The sequence below is a fragment of the Lissotriton vulgaris genome, chromosome 2_1 (assembly GCF_964263255.1).
Source record: "Lissotriton vulgaris chromosome 2_1, aLisVul1.2, whole genome shotgun sequence".
NCBI lineage: Eukaryota > Metazoa > Chordata > Amphibia > Caudata > Salamandridae > Lissotriton > Lissotriton vulgaris.
Genome location: NC_141687.1, coordinates 638,575,541 through 638,594,865, shown reverse-complemented (window position 1 = coordinate 638,594,865; position 19,325 = coordinate 638,575,541). Strand labels below are relative to the sequence as shown.

The window sequence follows — 19,325 nt, the reverse complement described above, 5'->3', positions numbered from 1 at the left end:
AACCACTGCCCGCAGGGGGAGGAAATGCACGTGTGAGCTGAGGTCACACAGAGAAGACACCCTCCCACCTAGAGTGCAGTACGCCTGGACGGTCTGGAGGATTACCCTCGCCTGAAATGTTGCTGCTCAAAACGTGCACTGGAGCCCCAATCGCCTGAAGAGTTTCTGCAGTGCGAGAATACGCTGCAGGTCACGCCACTGCGTGCTTTAGAGCTGGGGTCGGGAGAGTCACACACCTGAAGTGCTCTTGCCACGAGGACTAGAATAAATACCTCTTTATTGGCTCTTTACTCTGTCTCCCACAGACATGGTCTGTCGCTTGATCTCCCACCCATATCTCTGTAGTTTCGTCCTCCTCTTCCTTTCGTTACTTCACAATTTGCTTTAAACTTTTTTTGGCCGCGCTGGGATTGGCCCAGCCGGCCGAGCCTCCGCCGTGTCATCGGGAGGAGGAGGAGTGGAGAGCAGGAAGCAGCCTGCGTCGGCCGCGCTGGGATTGGCCCAGCCGGCCGAGCTTCCGCCGCGTCATCACTAGAGCTGCCTCCTCTGCTCTGACGCGGACACGGGCAGTCAGGTAAGTTTTCTTATTTTTAAAAAATGTACTTTTTAACCCCCCGTGCGAGTCCCCCCCCCCCCCCCCCCCCCCGCCCGCACCCCCAAGTCCCGCCCCCCCCCCCCCAAGTCCCGTCCCCCCCACCCCCAAGTCCCGTCCCCCCCCCTCACCCCGCGCGAGTCCCCCCCCCCCCACGAGTCGTAAGGATCGGAATGACTTAGGATGATTTCTAGGTGCACGAGACAGCAGACGTTCGAATGCCAGGTTATGGTAACTATAACGTAATGAGACTGATGCAACAACGACATCATTGACCAGGCTTTATATGATTTTTAATGTAATGCGATGTTTCTTTAAGATTTCTATGATGCTCCTTTTGGTATGTCCACAGCATGAGCTATGAAAGCAGCGTGGGCGGTCTTTGCATGCCCTCATGGTATTATTGTAGAGCGCTATATTTATCTTTGCTTACTTCCTCTCACAGCATATTATTTTGTACGTATTTTCGACTATAGGTAATCTCTCGGTTTGAGCTGTCAGCTGTTTGCTTTCTTCACGCTCATTTGCTGCACATTTTTTTTAAATGATGGGAGGATGTTATTAAGGTTCGAGTCAAGCGGAAGGTTGTGTTAAGACATGGGAATTCAAACGACAAGCACAATTAAAGTGAATGCACTAAAAAAAATAACCTTATGCTTCAAACGTAATTCTGCTGTCGCTTCCTTTATTTGACTTTATGAACCCAGCTTTAGTTTCTACATTTCCAGTGGCTAGTGCTGCATTTGGCAGTGACTCTACCCTTCTGCATGTACATTACCTATATTGCTTTTTGCTAAATATGTGCTATTACCACTAAGGGGCAATTACAACACTGTGAGTAAACGAAAATTCAATGTAAGTGCAGCCCTACTGGCTGGCACGTTACAGGCTGGCACTGCTTCCTCCCCGTAGATCTAATCCAAGGAGTATCACTATCGTATTCCCAGCTCTCCCATGCAGCTATTCATTGCAGTATTCAGAAGATAGATGTGTGCACTCGCTATACACAATGACACATCCATTCCCAGTTTCCTCATTAGCACAGGTCAGTCAGAGCTACTTCCATCTAGTGTTATTGTTAAGAAAGGCCACATCATGATATTTATTTACGTTCCCTCCTCTGTCCACAGTACTTGCAGTTTATCCTGTTTCTGGGTCTCACACAACTGCAAACTGCTGTTAACTCGGAATTCCTCACATTTTCTGCCTCTGACTTTACAGTTTCACTGGGGGAATTACTCGGGTTTCAATGACCCTAAATTGCCACGAAATTAACGTGTCCTCCAGACAAAGACAGCGCGAGGAAATTAGGCTCAAAGGCCCAGCAGGTGAGGAATGTTACACAGTTAGGTGATGTCTTGTTTTGTAGCCGGGGTTAAATAAACACAAGTGGGTGAAAATGGTAAACGTTAAATCACAGTGCCCGCCAAGGGCCTGTCCCACCAGTATCCGCCTCCTTCCCCTAGTTACGACTATTACATTGAAACAATTTTCGTTAATGGAAATCTTGAGAATTCTCGTGTTTTTAAAGTATTCTATTGTGCAAAGGTTTTCACGGGCATAGATCACACGATGTTTACCTATTGTTTTAATCTCAACATTGCACTACTTGTATGTTGACAATACCTTCTGTGTTTTTTGGCAAACAAAAGGGTAACAGGGAAATCTTTCTCCGGCATATAGATTCCGAATATTTTTGTGCCAGTGGATTCTGTGGCACCGAATAACCAGTGAGGCTTGACATCCAGTTAAAACCATATATTTGTAATGAATAGCAGTTCGGTTCATTTGTAATGTACATAATTACAATTCAATATGAATTGCATTTTGCAGCGTGAACAATTGGTTCTACTATTGATCAATCATATTATCACATGAACAATTGGTTCTACTATTGGTCAATCATATTATCACCTCAGAGTGAGAGTCTGCCTGTTGTTGTTTTATAGCCAAAACTATACGCTGATCATTACAATAGTCATGTAGTGAAGTGAAATATTTTACCGGCACTACAATGCGGTATAGTGCAGAATGCAATATCATATTTCCAAAGGAGTATTAGCTTTGATGGTTCTATACAACAAATAATACACACCTTATAAAGAAAGCCATCTCCAGATGTTGCCCATGAAATTAGCACAATTGTTTCAAAATCCATCCACTTGGTGAACAAGTTTAGTATTTTGTTATGTTCCTAAATGTTTTCATTTCATTTTCTTCACCGTGAGAGAAAGGAGATAATGCATGATTAGAAAAATTTAGAGAGAATATGTTACTTTATTACAAAGAAATACAAGCCGTGTGTGCTTTACTACATCCACAGAACAAAAATAATGCCCACAGGTTACCCATAGTCCAGGTTTTAACTTTTTGTTCTTCTGTAGCCGTCCAATTCCTTATGCTCAAAAAAGAAGTTTGGTTACATATGACCACATTCCCTCTATGGCTTTATTATATTCTATTGTTAGAAGTGCATGGAATGTCTGCCTGAACAGTGCATATATTTTTCATGATTAGAATATTTTTTGTGGTCTTGGATTTGTTAAAGATGAAGTGATGGGGTGTTGAGGTGGTGGTTTCCCAATGCTTGCATGAGCCAGAAATTCACAAACACCTGCCCTCGTACTAAAAGCATGACCGTGGCATTTAATCAAGAGGCTATGATTGTTATGTTTCATTATTGGCAAGTTGTTATATTTTTGTAGTGGTGATTTTCATTACAATCCTGGGGCTCGATCTGCAAAAAGCAGGAGCAAAATCAGATTTAAAAAAACCTAATGCTTTAGATTTTTGTTTTGGTCAGCCCTGTTTGGTGCTAAAATGTGGAAATGATTAACATAAATAATGATACGTTCAAAACGTAGGAAACAAAAATAGGCCAGTGGGATGGTACACACCATAACAGTCCATACATAAAACAGTATCTTGTGACCCTGTTTTCGTTCCTCTGTTGCCTGATTGTGACCCTGTTTTCGTGCCTCTGTTGCCAGCTTGTTCTCTGTTGCCTGCTTCTGACACTGTTTTCGTGCCTCTGTTGCCTGCTTGTGACCCTGTTTTCGTGCCTCCGTTGCCTGCTTGTGACCCTGTTTTCGTGCCTCTGTTGCCTGCTTGTGACCCTGTTTAAGTGCGTCTGTTGCCTGCAATGTGTGGGGTCTCGCAGTGTGTGTGGGGGCTCGCAGTGTGTGTGTGGGGGGCTCGCAATGTGTGGGGGGCTCTGTGTGGCTGTGTGTGTGGGGGGGCTCTGTGTGGCTGTGTGTGTGCGGGGCTCTGTGTGGGTGTGTGTGTGGGGGGCTCTGTGTGGGTGTGTGTGTGGGGGGGCTCTGTGTGTGTGTGGGGGGGGGGGCTCTGTGTGGGTGTTTGTGTGTGGCATTTGCGAGAGATTAAGCTATTGGCATTGTAAATGACAATGCCATTTATTTATGTTAAAAAAAACCATAAATAAAAATAATGTCAAGAGCAATGCCAATAGCTCTAACTTTAACAAAGGCAAAACCATTGCATTGTAAATGCTTGTTTCAAAGTAGGCTGCAGATTATTACCAGACAAAATGTGTAACTTAAACATGGTATTTTAACCACCCATTTAAAAAGTCTCACATAACATTTCCTTCTTTACACGGTAATATTGCATCACAGTTTCTGGGAAAGAGACAGGTAAAACAGAATAATGAACAAAATGGTTAGGGCCTAAAACTAAATTTGGCTTTTTATTCTTTTCACTCAGAATGATGTTTTTACACTGTGCACATAGTTTGAATTCAGAACAGGGTGGGTGGGTGGTGCAGAGCAGACGGCTGAGCGGATGACTATGTTTTACATAGTGTGTACATGACCAGGGGGGCAGCAAAGTGCTTGCTTTAGGGAGAATTACAAGAAGAATATGAACACCATTAAACAGCAAGTCCTTAGTACAAAGATGGTATCTTAACAAAAGTAAAAGATTAGATAATGTATACAACCTTGTACATCTTGTAGAATAGCTAAATGTGATTCAAGCTGCTCGGTCACATGACTTAATAGGATAGTATCAAAGGTAGAAACAATTAAAATAAATACAGTCATTAGAAACCGACGGTTTAACTATTATAATGAACAAAATGTACAGAAATATTTCTTTATATAGAGCTCGGTTAAATAAGGGTCCTAAATCACTAAAATCCAAAAAATGAAAACTCACTGTAAGTGTGGTCTTGGGACAGGAATAGCAAGATTCTCAATCATCGCTGGAGGTATTGTTGGGACAGCAGCTTTTCATTGCACTTTATAGGTGGGATTGGTTCTGATAAAATTTGCAATGGTGTTTTTCCGAGTATGCATAAGGATTAGGTAGTGATAGACCAACGATGACCTGTACTGATGATTACTGAGTGATAGAGCAAATCTGAACAGGGCCTATGATTAATGAGTGATGGTGCAAATCTAGTCAGGCAAGATAGTCTTCAAAGCATGTTCAGACATTAGATGAGATAAGTGGTGGTGTGAATATGAACATGTGTCAAAGATTGCTGAGTGATGTGGAAAATTTCAACATGCAAAATGTTAATTAGTCTTGAAATATTGTGTTCTGTCGCCTGACAATCGTATCTTGTCATGCGTAATGCTTGAACTGGCACAATTATTATGATTATTGTCATGTTGTAGGTAATATCGACTCTTGGCACAGTGGTGTTTTTCCCTTGTGTAATAGTTGAACTGGCAAATTATTGACAATTCATATCATTCTTATGTAATTATTATTCCTATGATCAGAGGCCAAAGCCTTATAGATTTGTGTACTCTGTCTTCATTCATCCATGCTCTCACTTACCCATTCCTTCATTCTTGACTCACACAGTGATCGATCCACCAATGCATGCAATTACATATTCACTCATTCATCCATGTCCTCACCTATCATACATGCAGCCACTTAACTGCTATTTATTAGTGCACTAAGTCCGTGACTCACTCACCGTTCGAATACTCACCAGTACACACACGCACTGAGATCCTGACCTCCTTTGTTGCCAGTTCTTGCCTTTTTGCCAGTTGTTTCATTTGTCGTTATTTCTCTGTCTTAAATGTGGTAATTCACTCTAGAACTACTACTTTAGGCATTTTAATTTTACTATTATTATTTTGTCTGGTTTCCTTCTGCTTTGAATTGTTCATGGTATACCCATGCATGGAACGTTTATTGTTATCGTTTTCAGCAGTTTTGTAGAAATTGGATATGGAACTCCATCTTCAAAAATAGAGTTCTTAATGAAGAAATTTCACGAGCTTGTATTAGTTTTTAAATTCTTAGACAGCTAATAAACTCAAGATGTCATTATTTGTAACACTTGCACACTTTATTGCTCTTCCCCCAAAAGAGGTTTAATGTAAATACTAGACATTTTGATCATATACTAAAAGGGCAGTTGTTCACTTGTGGTTTAAAACTTTACAGATCTTTCTTTTTCTTTCAGACTTACAAGGCAATTTTGGATAAAGAAATAGCAGATTTTTTAAAGTTCATGCAAAACAATGCGAGGAATTGTGCTGCCGATTATGAACACATTTCAAAGGATGCACTTCAGTACACGGAGGTTAGCATGCTTTTGACTATTTTGTTTCATTAACATGCAATATATTTTTGATATGAACTACACCAGGGCCTATACCACCCTTTCTACTCTATTGGTGGTTTGGTTGCGTGTAATTTTAGATCAGTACTGCGTAATCTGGGTGCAGAATGTACGTCAAATCCATGTATTTTTTGTCATTCAATTTTGTCCCTGCCAATTGCACACCTATTCTGTGAGTGGTTTACTGGCCTAAAAAACAGCACTTGCCATGGATGTGACCTAAAAAAAAGACCTGAATGTTTTGCCTGCATTTTACTTATGTCCACTGCTGAAAGTTTGGGACCGGGAATCTATTAAAAATGTGAAATATGACCTTACACTATATTCCAGTGCTACAAGTTAAGGTTTCATACCTCACCATTCTTTGTGTCCTCCTTTACCGGACAATGCTATTTTAGTTAAACTAGGCATACTTATCTAACTTTGTTTCCTGTTATGATCAGGAATATCATTGTACCAGATCAATTCATATTTTACATCTTCTTAGTTATACCTCCATCCTTCAAAGTAGATTTGGTAGACCAATATAGGGAAGGATTATCATTTTATCTTCATCCTTGGCAAAATATGATCTCATCTTCAGAAGAAAACTCAAAATTCCAAACTGTAGCTTTTTTTCTAATAATGATTTGTAAAGTGTGAATGTTTTTTCTTATCGAAGACGTTAATATTCAGCATCCTTTGGGATTTCTTGCTTCTGAAACGCACATGCTATCGCTGTCTCTTGAGTACTTTCAAGTACACAAATGAGACTAACCCTATTGTTTTTAACTTTAATCATCGCTACTGTCTTGAAGAAAATGGGAAACAGGAGGAATAATGTAGAAGTAATGTAGGTTCCACTTAATGTGCATGTAACAGTAAAGTTAATCGTGAAATGACCAAAGCAACAGGTATAGTTAACTTTAACAAATTGGTATTTCCATCTTTTACTATTGGTAGAATCTAATGTTAGATCAGAACAGCACTTCTCATCTCCAACATAAATCTTAACTTCCGCTCCTTGGTCTCTTCAAGCCAAAATGATTCTTAGTACGCTAACATACAAAATAATGCACCTCGTTTCTATAATTGCATAGGCGGCTCCATCCTCTGTGGTCACAGTAAAAGGAGAAAGCATATTAGTATTTGTAGAGGTATGTAATTCACTGGCTTCACCCTGTTCCTCACACCAGTCCATGCTAGGATCTTCCTTTTATGGCTGTTTTTCCCCAGGATCCAGCAACTCATCCCATTCTTTCCTGAGTCCTTACCCAAGGGAATAGGGCTCACCCTCTGATCTAGGAGGCAAGACTGTTGTTGGCAATGGAATTGGCGTTGGCGACGCTAATCCAACTCCATATCGGAGTTGGGGACCAGAATGGGGAGGGTACCGTCGGCATCACCGGGAGAATCTGCATCGGGACAGACATCGAGGAAGGTCAAGTGGTATGACCGGCTCCGGTCCCGATCCAGGAATGGATCCATGGGGGTCCACTAGAGCCGGGGCCTGAGCTGCCGGCACGTAACCTGATGGGGTCCACTCTAACCCCTGCAGGGCCCAAAGGCATGCAGGAGGGGTCGACCCACCCAAATGAGGAAATCGCCTCAGAGAAATTTTACAGTGAGGGGGGGGGGGGTCGCTACGGCTCTTGGAAAGTTGGGGTGGCGTGGAGTCCACCCTGGTAATAGCTCAACTGTGGATCCAGGCCTTGAATGTCGCACTCACTTGTCACGTCAGCCGACGGACGAGGAGAAGTCGAAGACCTCTTTAACTTCTTCTTGTGCTTCAACTTACCCTAGTGTCCCAAGGACTTGGAGTGGGACGACAACCTTGGGCTCTGTGACCACATCCGGGACCTTCCTCTTCACCAGGACCTCGAGTGATGTGGAGTCGCACGCTGGGCCAGCAGGAGTTTGAGGGACCACTCCCGCAAGGCCTTCATATTCATGGCACGGCAATCGGAGCACGACTTTGGGTTGTGGTTGCACTACAGAACCACAGGCAGACGAGATGCGGGTCCGTCACCGATATCGGCTGATGACAGGCTTCACAGGGTTTGAATCCTGCTTTTCTAACATAACTACACACCAGGAGGACAAACCTTAAAAACATTCTACAAAACGTTGAATTAATCCAGTCAAACAGTAATTGAGGGGTAGCTCTTCTCTGAATCAGCACTGGCAGGAATAGAAAGAAAAGAACTACATCAGCGCATTGGGTGGCTCCTATATAGGTGCTGCGGACATCACTTCTGGCGCGGACAACATCGCTGATTCACAGGAAGCTGAACAATGCCAACTAGCGGCGTGCACGGGTGCTCGTCACAACAAATCTTCCGGATCCAGTGTGACGCCTGGGAAATTCAAAGGTAAGGAATCTGCGGCTAGGAGTCTCTATAAGATGTATATTCTAATAGAACCTATGTTACAAGTATTTTCAATTAAGCAACCACACCCTAGACACCATATTTTCAGCAGGGCTCTTCTACAAGGACAAGCTTTCATATTTTGAATACAGGGAGCTGAGCGACGATGATAAAGGTATTGTAAAGAGAGCAAGCTTTTCACCTGGAAGTAAACAGTTTGACCTCCTTGCCCATTTACAATTCCACCTCTGTTTTTCTGAATAATGTGATTCCGGCAAAACTGTACACACCCAGCTATGGAGATGATAGTTTCTATACAAAAACTATATTCATGTAGTCAAGACTATCTGTAAAAAGGACTTGTGGTCCAGGGACCCCAGGGGGTCTACAAGGCCTAATCGAAGCGTCCTCAACTGCTTTGTAAATAAATAATATTAATGGATTAATAAAGTGTATATAAATAAAGAGGGAAAATTGAAAATGTTAATACGTTCAGTAAATGTGAAGAAATTTGAAATTGGAGGCTAAAAATTAAGTTAGTACCCTGATTTAGGAGAGGGATGCAATTAGATCAAACAGAATATAGAATAAAAGATTGAAGGGCTCAATTGAATTCAGAAAAAACTCCAACCTTCCCATTAAAATTAAAAGTTTGATTTTTTTCTTTAATATTTATTTGTGAACTAAATAAAATGTTTCATTTGTGTATTCGTTTGTTGAATGCTTGTTTCTGTATTTGTTTGTCCTGATTTGCAGTTCAATTATTGAAAATGCTTATGGAAGGGTCCCCATATTCCAGTATTGACTCAGTGGGATACCAAGATTCTAATAATGATTCAGTGAGGAGCCCCAGATTCCAGCAGTGATTAAGTGGGGGTCCACAAAAGTCAAAAGGTTAAGAGCCACTGGTTTAGAATGCAACAAAATACAGGTCCAGGATAATCTTCCCTGTCACATACGCGGAGCATTATATATATTTTGTTAGTAAAATATATGGGATATGATGTTTAAAATGTTTTTTAAACTTTACTCGTCTGACCTTGCAATCAACGACCTTCTTACTATGGAATACGCAAATCTGAGAACCGAGTCTGCAACATTTATTCACATTTAGATGTGCAAATTTAACTTGTAAAATATAATGTTTTAAAAGATGCCAGAAAAGGGGCAAAAAGTACATACTTTTTTTACAAAACAGTTTTCACAGTACTAGCTGTACTCAAAAGATACTACAGAAAAAAAATGCTAACTTAAACGTATCCATACACATATATAAACCTTTATTTACAAATTCAGTTATACGTGACTTTACCCATGGAAACATTAGACAAGAAGCTACGTCTTACTTTTTTAATTTCATGTTTTTATTGTATTTTCTTTAAATGAGGCAGGAAAAATTTAACCAATAAAATCTTGTGGCTGCAACCACTAATTAACAAGTCCCACATCCCTATCCCCCAAATTCTCACCTCAAGGGTTGTAAGGAGCTAAATTGTGGAATTAGTGACGGACCGAAAAGACCAAGGGCTTACAGCATCTGGTGGCAGGTCGAGCCTCTAAAGTCCATGCTCATAGAGGAGATAACTGGGCAATTTGAGAAAAAGTGTGGATTCATCATCAAGGTCATATTCCAGCTTTCGTGACCCCAAAGGCACCAGACTTTATGAAGTCAAAGATCATAGGTTGCCATGAAGAGCTCCATAGTATGGAGAGGAGAGCTCCATAGTATGGAGAGGATGATGTGTTTAGCTGCCAAATAGGATGTGAGGGATCCAAATGCTGGCCATCGAGTGGCGTGAATAGGTATCCTTCGAAAATCTACAAAGCAGGGAAAACTCAGGAAGTTCATGGAGTTCTTGACCTTAGGTGTGGCATGATATTTTTTCCCCACAGAAATTCCCTAAAAGAGGGCAAGACCACATGATATATAGGAGGTTACTCAAATTCCCCCAGCCCCGCCAGCAGCAGTCAGAGCGAGAGGGATAAAAGGCATGGTGCCGGGCTGAGGTGCCCGTGGAAAAGCACATGCATGTAACACAATATGCAATATAGCAGTACAAGTTAAACTAATTCTGGTACAAAAGTATAATACAGTAGTATAGTGACAAAATCTGTATGTTATCATGAGTTGGTATGCACAGGAAGAGTTGTTACGAGATTCAATTGATTAAACAAAGTAGTTTTCAAATGGTGCATAAAGGGTATAACATTGTAAGAAATAACATAGCTCTCAGAGAGAGCCGACCTGGCTGCATCTTCCTTACAAGTGCCAATTTTATCACAATTCCCTGGATGGGTACAATGGGACACAGGGAAGGCGGCGGCCACCAGCAGATTCAAAAGGGGGTAGGATGCACACCATCATTCACACATGTTAACCTTTCAACCCTGCCTCTGTGAGGGATCGCAACAGCTCCTCCTCAAAAGGGTGGCCGACGACGGTGCCGGGCGCTAGCGGAAATGCGCTGCAGACAGACCCCTGATCGCGTACTCAACTGTGAGGCCCTTGGAACTTGACAAGCATTTTGAGTACAGGTGGATATATATGGAGTGAGCGGCGAGCGGAACCAGCAGGCTACGGAGAGCGCCTGTATGGCCCAGGGCACCCAATCAGATAAGTGATGCGCGCTAGTTTGAAGGAGGGTTGCGGCGGCAGCAGGGCAAGGAACGGTGCAGCGGCTGTCGCAGAGGAGATAGCTGCGTTGGCCTGAGGGTCTGAGGCGGGCGGGAAAGACCACCAGGATTCACTCGATTGTGCCTGACCCTAAAATGGCGGTCCCAGGCCACCCGGCCAGATGAGGATCGTAAGAGTGCAGCAGCGGTGGCAGGACAAAGAACTGTTCAGTGGGCCCATGGAGGAGTTATATGAACTAGCCTGAGAGTCTGTGCCAGGCGGAAGCCTTAACCCTAAAAAAGCAGTCAAGGGAGTCCATGCATTGCAGGCAACTATGAGGGATGACACCACCCCTATCTCCACACTGTATTGAGAAGGCCTCTTGGGACAGAATTAGAAACGGAGAGAGAAACAGCCTGCTAATGGCAGTTGTTTCTCCCTCTGGCGGTTATCATTTGACCTCACGTGCTCCCCCTAAAGACATGCGGACCCTGGCTCTGTTCATCATGCCGATCCTCTGCTTAGTTTGCACCTCTTTAATCCGGATTTTAGAAAATTGTGGGGATCCTCTGTATTCGTACATCAATGACTCACCCCCCTTCCCATCTGACCTCAAGATGGTCACCTCAGTCATTGACTCTGAACTCTCCGTCGACAGCTGAGACCCAGCTTTTTTGACTGATGCCCGGTGGAGTTACCTCGAGAGCTAAAGGGGAGATGGGCTATGGATTCCCTCCTTGGCCATCACCTACCCAGCTGGTCTTTGGGCAAACTCTCCTTCATCTCTCCTGACCTTATCTCCCTCCTCCCCCTTCATCCTACCCCCTACCGCTCTACTGTTCTCTTCTTTCCAGCTATTGACCCCTGCCCTCACCCATCCTTGCTCATAGTTCCCACCCTGTTTATCCACTGGACTTTCTAATGTGGACTTTCCCTCGTCAGTTGAGACCTAACTATTTGACTGATCCCCGATGGAGCTACCCTGTTTAGCTAAAGGGGAGACGTGCTGTGGATTCCCTCCTCAATCGTCACTTACCCAGTCGGTCTTTGGGCAGACTTCCCTTCGTCTCTCCTGGCGTCTTTTCCATCATCCTCCCCTTCACACCCCCCCTCTCCTCCATACTTCTATCACCTTTCTTTCCTCTTTTATTGTGTTGTTTATTTTTGACGTAACGCGTTACTGTTATCATTTTCTGTAACATTGTGTAACCGAATGTAAAGTGCTCTGATACCTACGGGTCTAACCAGCGCTATATAAAACTCATTAAATAAATAAATACATTAACCGAAGTGTCACAAGACAGGAAGTTGTCAACCTCCTGCCAGAGCTCTGCAGTTGGTTTTCTGCGCAGACCCTTGACTCATCATTCTGCAGTGCAGCCCCCTCTGCCGCATCCCATATTTCCACCTCTGTCAGACATCTACTGTGAGTCAGACCATGTGGTGATTTCCAGTGGCGTGCCATGTCTCTACGTGCTATTCCCAGGGCCAGGCCTAGAAACCTATTACCCACTTTTTCCCTCTGGCTGCCTTATATACAGCACTAAGCAGGCATATCTTCTCAATACAAACTTGCCGTTGACCAAGGGCATGCTCTAGGTCTGGGCAGTCCCATACCACATGTAAAAAGCCCGCATCCGCCATAGCGCAAATGTAAAAAGCCCTCCTTTGGCCAGAGTTTGTTGAAGGGAGTTTTTGTCTACCAACTCCATGGTCAGGAGAGTACTAGTGTGTTCGCACATGCGTTTGAGGCATGCAGATTCTTGGATAAATGCTGCCTGAATGACCACCTGGAGGTGTCCCAAATTACCAGTTTGTGCGTGTGCCCCATATCATTCAGAGTTAGAAATTCTGTGTGTTTCTCTCGAACCTCAGCAAGGACCACTGAGTACTGGAGGGGAGAGTCATTCAACCGGAGGAGTTCCCGGAGCGCCTAGCCTGGGCACGATCCCATCGAAGAGCAATAGCTAATGGTCTAACAGAGTCAGGTGGTCGGCCTCCAGGAGAGTGTCTTCAATATGGTATTTATAAATATGAGGCCAGTTCGAGCATTTGTAATGAGAGTAATCTATTGTGAAGGGGTGTCACCTGCACCACACATCTATTAGACCTAAGTCTGTCCGGCCATGCCCGTCCCTTAGGTGACAACATGATGGTTTCACCATGACTGTTGCGATTCACCATGTGGATCTCTAAGGGCCATGTTAAATTCTCCTCCAATTATCCATGGGCCCTCAGGGTAGGCCGTAATGATCTGTATTGTTTCCCTGAGGAACAATTCCTGACCGGAGTTGGGGGAATAGGAATAGGCTACACATCTGCAGTCAAAAGTTTTTTGAAATAGGAACAGCAGTACCCAGCAAACAAAGTTCACTCAAAATTCCCAGTTGTTTGGAGGTATTGTTAAGACCTTGAACATTATAGGTCACATATGTTATCATTGCAGAACTGCTGGCCTTTGAAGACTAATGACTTAGAAAGGTTTACTCTCTCACTTTCATCCCAGGCCAGATATACAACTATCATGAAGGATAAATGCCAGTGCATACCCTCCCACCCTCTTCTCAACTCCTAAACGTAACAGCCAAGATAATACAAGCAACATCAAGTGGAAGAATGCAAAAAAAATCAGCTAGTGAGTGTGCCTACCGTATGGACTAAAGTTATCTTCTGCAGTGTAGAAGGTCAAAGAGAGGTTAACGAGTGCATAAATATCAAGCCTGTCCTGGGCCCCACACCCACTCCTGTAGAGGTGGAAAGAAGTGTGTGGCAGGACCAGTCCCATAGCGGGACAGTCTTATATGAGTAGAAGAGTGCTGCTGGGAGGGTCCGTCTCCTACTCACTGTTCTGTGAGTAATCATCCACTGAGCAGCACAAGTCTTCCAAGAGCTCAACATGCTAGTTTAAATTTCGTAGGGCTGGGTCGGTTTTGCGTCAGCTTCCCCGGGACCATGTTCCACCCGAATCCCTGGGGGTCGCTGCTCCCTTCGAGCCACGGAGGACCCATCCTCCACAGTCTCCACAGGCAGACCCAAACTTTTCTTTGCTTCAGTGAGTGACGCTGCAGTGTGTGTTCGACCATCACAGGAAAAGACTATGCGGAAGGGGTGGGCCCTGCCATATTTAATGTCATGGGAGATGAGGAGATCTCTAACTGCTTTGAAGCTACAATACTTAGCAAGCGTGGCCGTCAAGAGGTCTTGGAAAAGGAGAAGCTGTACAACAGTAAAAGAGCGGGCCCCCTTGTCCACCCCGCCTTGGCCATAAAAGCTCCTTATCTGTGAAACATTGGATGCAGGTGAGAACATCTGGTATACGTTCCCCAGCTCTTTGGAGACAGATAACTCTGTGGGCTCTGTCCATGTATAGAGGGTCTCTCAAGGATAGTGTCAAAGAGGTCATAGAAGTATTTGGGGTGTCCTGCAACTGTGCTTGGTATACCTCTAATTGTTGAAACAAGACCTTTTTTAAAGGTGAAATGGAGATTGTGTTAGATGTTGGTTTCAAACCCCTGTGAAGTTCCTGGAACAACTTAAGGAGCAAGTCTTTAGTGATGGGCTGCCATTGGTCCTCTTGGGCAGCAGTGGTAATGAAGAGTGTCTGTAGAGGGGACCACAATGCCTGTGGTGGGCCCCTGAAGAAGTGGGTACAAGTGAGATGGGGCTCCTGTTCATGTGTGATATGTTATATGATCTGAGGATCTAATGCAGTTAAAAAAAGGTATACAGCAAGCCTGGGGCACAATGCACATGCAGACTAGGGATCCCAGGCTCCCTCAAGCTCTGTGGCAAGATCGATGGCAAGAAGGCAGGGAAAGAGCTGGGCCTCCCTGTGACGAGGGGCAAAGCAAAGTGCTACAGGTAAGCGCCCTCTGTCCCTCTCACCTCATCCAAGGGGCACGCTAGTGGCGATGGGCCGCAGATGAATGCACTCGGCCCCAGGCCCAATAATCAGCCGGCCCATGTAGTCCCTGGCCAGGGGGCTCAGTGTCATCTCATCCCACGCCACCGACAAGGAGCGCCAGGTAGGGCCACCAACAGCCAGGCTGTACAGTCCGAAGCTACCGTGCACCCACAGCGCTGGCTGAGAACCAGTGCGACAAGTCAGTGAGCCCATCGACAGTCCAGCTGGCACCACTCTGCTCAAGGGGCAGAGCTGGAGATAAAAGCTCTGGCACTGCTAGGACTAGGTTTTTGGATGATTGGGCAGGGTGGGAATCTGAGGAATCAGGTGTCTACCATTTTGTAGGGCTATGCCATGACCACTCCTTCCCATAGCTTAATTTTTAATAGCGTCTTTTTTGGTTCTAAAGGTGGATCCTCATCGCTCTTTTGGGGTTTTATTTGGGGGAAGATAGGTGATGTGGGCATCATCGTTCACGGATGAAAAAGCGGGAAGGGAGGGCTTTTGAGGAATGAAAGTTAAATCTTTCAAGTTGTCTAGGTTCCGCATTACTTACAGTCCTAGAAGGAATGTTGCATTATGTAGACACTCAGAAACTGTTCCCATCCTCTCTGCACTTTCTGGTGCAAAATGATTTTGGGGTGCATGAGACCTTTGAATAGGTTGTACATGTGGGAACCTACACCAGGCTAGCCTCTGTAGACACGTTTGCCTTTCTCATTCCCTGGGGTAATGACTTTAGCCTCATTTCAGTCATTTTAATTTGCAACATAGCTTCTCTCCTGTAAGACCCCACATCTTTGATGTGGTGTTTACATAAACTTTTTGCCTTCTCCACTCCTGTTTTCTGAATTTTGTTTGTTCGAGGCATATGGGCTGCAGATGGTACATTATGAATAGATCGCCATCTGGTGTTGGGCTCGGATGATTGCACTTTGTTTTTCTCTTGGAGAGTCTTTTGTATCTTGGTGACTCCTCCCTTGGTTGGTAGTGCGCATGGGCATCGGCTCCATCCTTAGATTGTTTTTTTCCGCCATCGGGTTCGGATGAGGATCGAGACGCTCCAGATCAACTTCAGAAGAAAGTGATTTATCGGCGCGTATTCCCTTTCAAAATCGACGGTATTGTTATCGAACGCGTTCATTTCCATTCCGACGCGTTGCAAATTCAAAATCGAAGAGAAAAACTTGGATCTACGTCGAAGAACAGGAGGCCTTTCTCGACGCAGTCAAGCCCGGGGTCCATGGAAAGGACTCCATTCAAAAAATGTCCAACGTGTGGTGCTAAGTTCCCACACAAGGACCTACACGAGGTGTGCAACCTCTGTCTATCGCCTGAACACGAATCCAGGGACTGCGAAGCCTGTGCAGCGTTCTCCTCCAAGCTAACGATTAGAAATCGTCGCGCTCGAAGACACAAGGTTTCCAGAATGCAGGCGGAAGCGATCCCGGAGCTGTTCGGAGACGAGCAAATCGAGGAAGAAGAGGACCAGTCGGGGTCGGAAGGGGACCAGTCGGAGGTTGAAGAACTCATAGAGCAACAAACCGTGAGTGACGACGTCCCCTTACCGAAAAACCGACCCCGTGCGGTAACGACCCCGCCCTCGGGCCCGGTCAAACCGCAGAGAAAAGTTTCCGACGCCCCGCCCTCGGGCCCGGCAACGAAACCGAAACTGAAACCGAAACACTCGGACTCCCACCATGTCGGATCCGAGAAAAGGGCGACATCGACTTCGGCACCGAGGCTACATACAAGGGAAAGCTCGGTATCGAAACATTCCATGTCGAAACATAAATATGATTTATCGCCCAAGATACACTCGATACCCAGAAAGTCGGAATCGAGCGGACATTCGGTGTCGAAAACAACAAGATCTGACGATCGAAAACAAAAGCACCTCTCGGAACCAGGATCTTCGGTACCGATTCAGGAGCAACAGACAGATCCCAAACAAAAGATCTTGTTTATTGATCCACAAACTGGGAAAGTGGTCACAAAGAAGAGAAAGAGTGAACAGTCAGAAGATAAAACTCTTCCTTCAAAAAAGAGAGCAATGGGGACAAATATAACTCCTCCTGCTTCTCCTCAACCTAGAGTCACACCCTCTTCTCCTATTCCTCACAATAGGCCAAATATTCCTACACCTTCCACACCAAGACCAGCTACACCTCAGTCAGATGTAGACAGTGATCTAGGGGAGGGAGAACCTCTAGGGGATGACGAAACTATCCCAGATGAGGAGGACCCATGGGAAAATTATGATGTAGGGTCAGATGAGGACAACGACCCAGAGCTATATCCCTCAAAGCCTTCACCACCTGATGATAACACAGGTTTTGTGCAGCTCATTAATAGGGCAGCAAAATATCACAAACTAGATATGCATACAGAACCTCAACTAGAGGATTTCTTGTTAGAGACTCTACCTAATGCACAGAGAACATCAGGTACTCTTCCTATGTTGAAGGGTCTTCTTACTCACACAGAGGAAATATTCGAAAACCCAGTGAGAGCCAGGGTGTTAAACCCAAGAATTGATAAAAAATACAAAGCGGCTCCAAAGGATCCAATATTTATTAAGGGCCATGTACCTCTAGACTCGCTGGTGGTCTCAAACGCTCGTAAAAGAGCAAACTCATTATCTACAGGAGAGGCTCCTCCACCAGATAAAGAGTCAAAGTTAATAGATGCATCAGGCAAAAGAGTAGCATCACAGGCAGCGAATAGATGGCGTATAGCCAATACACAAGCACTACTTGCACGTTACGACAGGGCACATTACGATGAGTTAGAAAAACTTCTCACACATCTCCCAAAAGAACATCAGAAAAAGGCAGATCAATTAATACAGGAAGGTAAAATAATAACCAATACTTCCATTAAGTGTGCATTAGACGCAGCAGACACTGCAGCAAGATCTATTAACACCAGTGTCATGCTAAGAAGGCATGCATGGCTTAGAATCTCAGGATTCAAACAAGAAGTACAAACAGCACTACTGAACAAACCATTTGATCAGAAGACATTGTTTGGGTCAAGCACAGACGAGACATTAGAAAAAATGAAGAAAGATACGGAAACGGCTAAGTCAATGGGAGCATTGCAACAGCCAACACACAGAGGTTCCTTTCGTAGATCCACCTATAGAGGAGGCTCAAAGAACACAGGAACGAATCAGCAATCCACATCTTTCACACCAACATCACCCAGAGGTAATTCAAGAGGCAGTTACAGAGGTAACAACAATAAGGGTAGAGGCCGCGGAAATAATAACAACCGCAACGCCTCAACACCAAAACAGTGACTTCATAGAACTCCCCCCAGACCACATAACACCGGTCGGGGGACGTCTATCACAGTTCCTACCTGTCTGGGAAAACATCACATCAGACAAGTGGGTGAGACAAATTATCCAACATGGTTATTGCCTAGAACTCACAGCTACCCCACCAAACATCCCCCCCAAACAGCGTCCAATGAGTCAAGATCATCTGACATTGTTAAGAGAAGAAGTTCTAGCACTTCTACAAAAGCATGCAATAGAGAAGGTACCAAAAGATCAACAAGGAACAGGAGTATACTCCCTATACTTCCTGATCCCCAAAAAAGACGGGTCCCTAAGACCAATATTAGATCTCAGACCTCTCAATGCTTACATAAATTCGGAGCATTTCCACATGGTCACGCTCCAACAAGTACTCCCTTTACTGAAGAAAGGGGACTTTCTTTCTACACTGGATCTAAAAGACGCTTACTTTCATATCCCAATTCACAAAGCCCACAGGAAATACCTAAGATTTGTGTTAGAAGGGCAACACTATCAGTTCAAAGTCCTTCCGTTCGGTGTCACAACAGCACCAAGAGTTTTCACAAAATGTCTAGCTGTAGTGGCAGCACACCTAAGAAGACAACAAATACATGTCTTCCCATACTTGGACGATTGGCTAATAAAGGCCAAGTCAAAAGAAGAATGTCTTCACAACACACAGAAGACAATTCAATTGCTGCACCACCTAGGGTTCACGGTGAACTACAAAAAATCACACCTGCAACCAAACCAGATTCAACAATACCTGGGGGCTACAGTAGACACAGAAAAGGCAATAGCATACCCCAACCCAATCAGAGTACAGACAATGGTCGGGTTAATACAAAGATTTCAACCACAACACTCACTACCAGCACGAGTGTTTATGCAACTATTAGGCATGATGTCCTCCTGCATACTGCTAATACCACATGCCAGACTACAAATGCGC

At 44.4% G+C, this 19,325-nt stretch overlaps 1 protein-coding gene across 1 annotated transcript in view; it reads left to right on the top strand.

Annotated features, from left to right (window-relative positions):
- ICE2 (interactor of little elongation complex ELL subunit 2) overlaps positions 1-19,325 on the top strand; it is an 823,034-nt gene that overhangs the window by 89,655 nt on the left and 714,054 nt on the right. Inside the window, exon 4 of the mRNA XM_086955805.1 lies at positions 6,042-6,161. Coding sequence (XP_086811931.1) covers positions 6,042-6,161 — 120 coding nt within the window. The remainder of the gene's footprint in view (positions 1-6,041; positions 6,162-19,325) is intronic.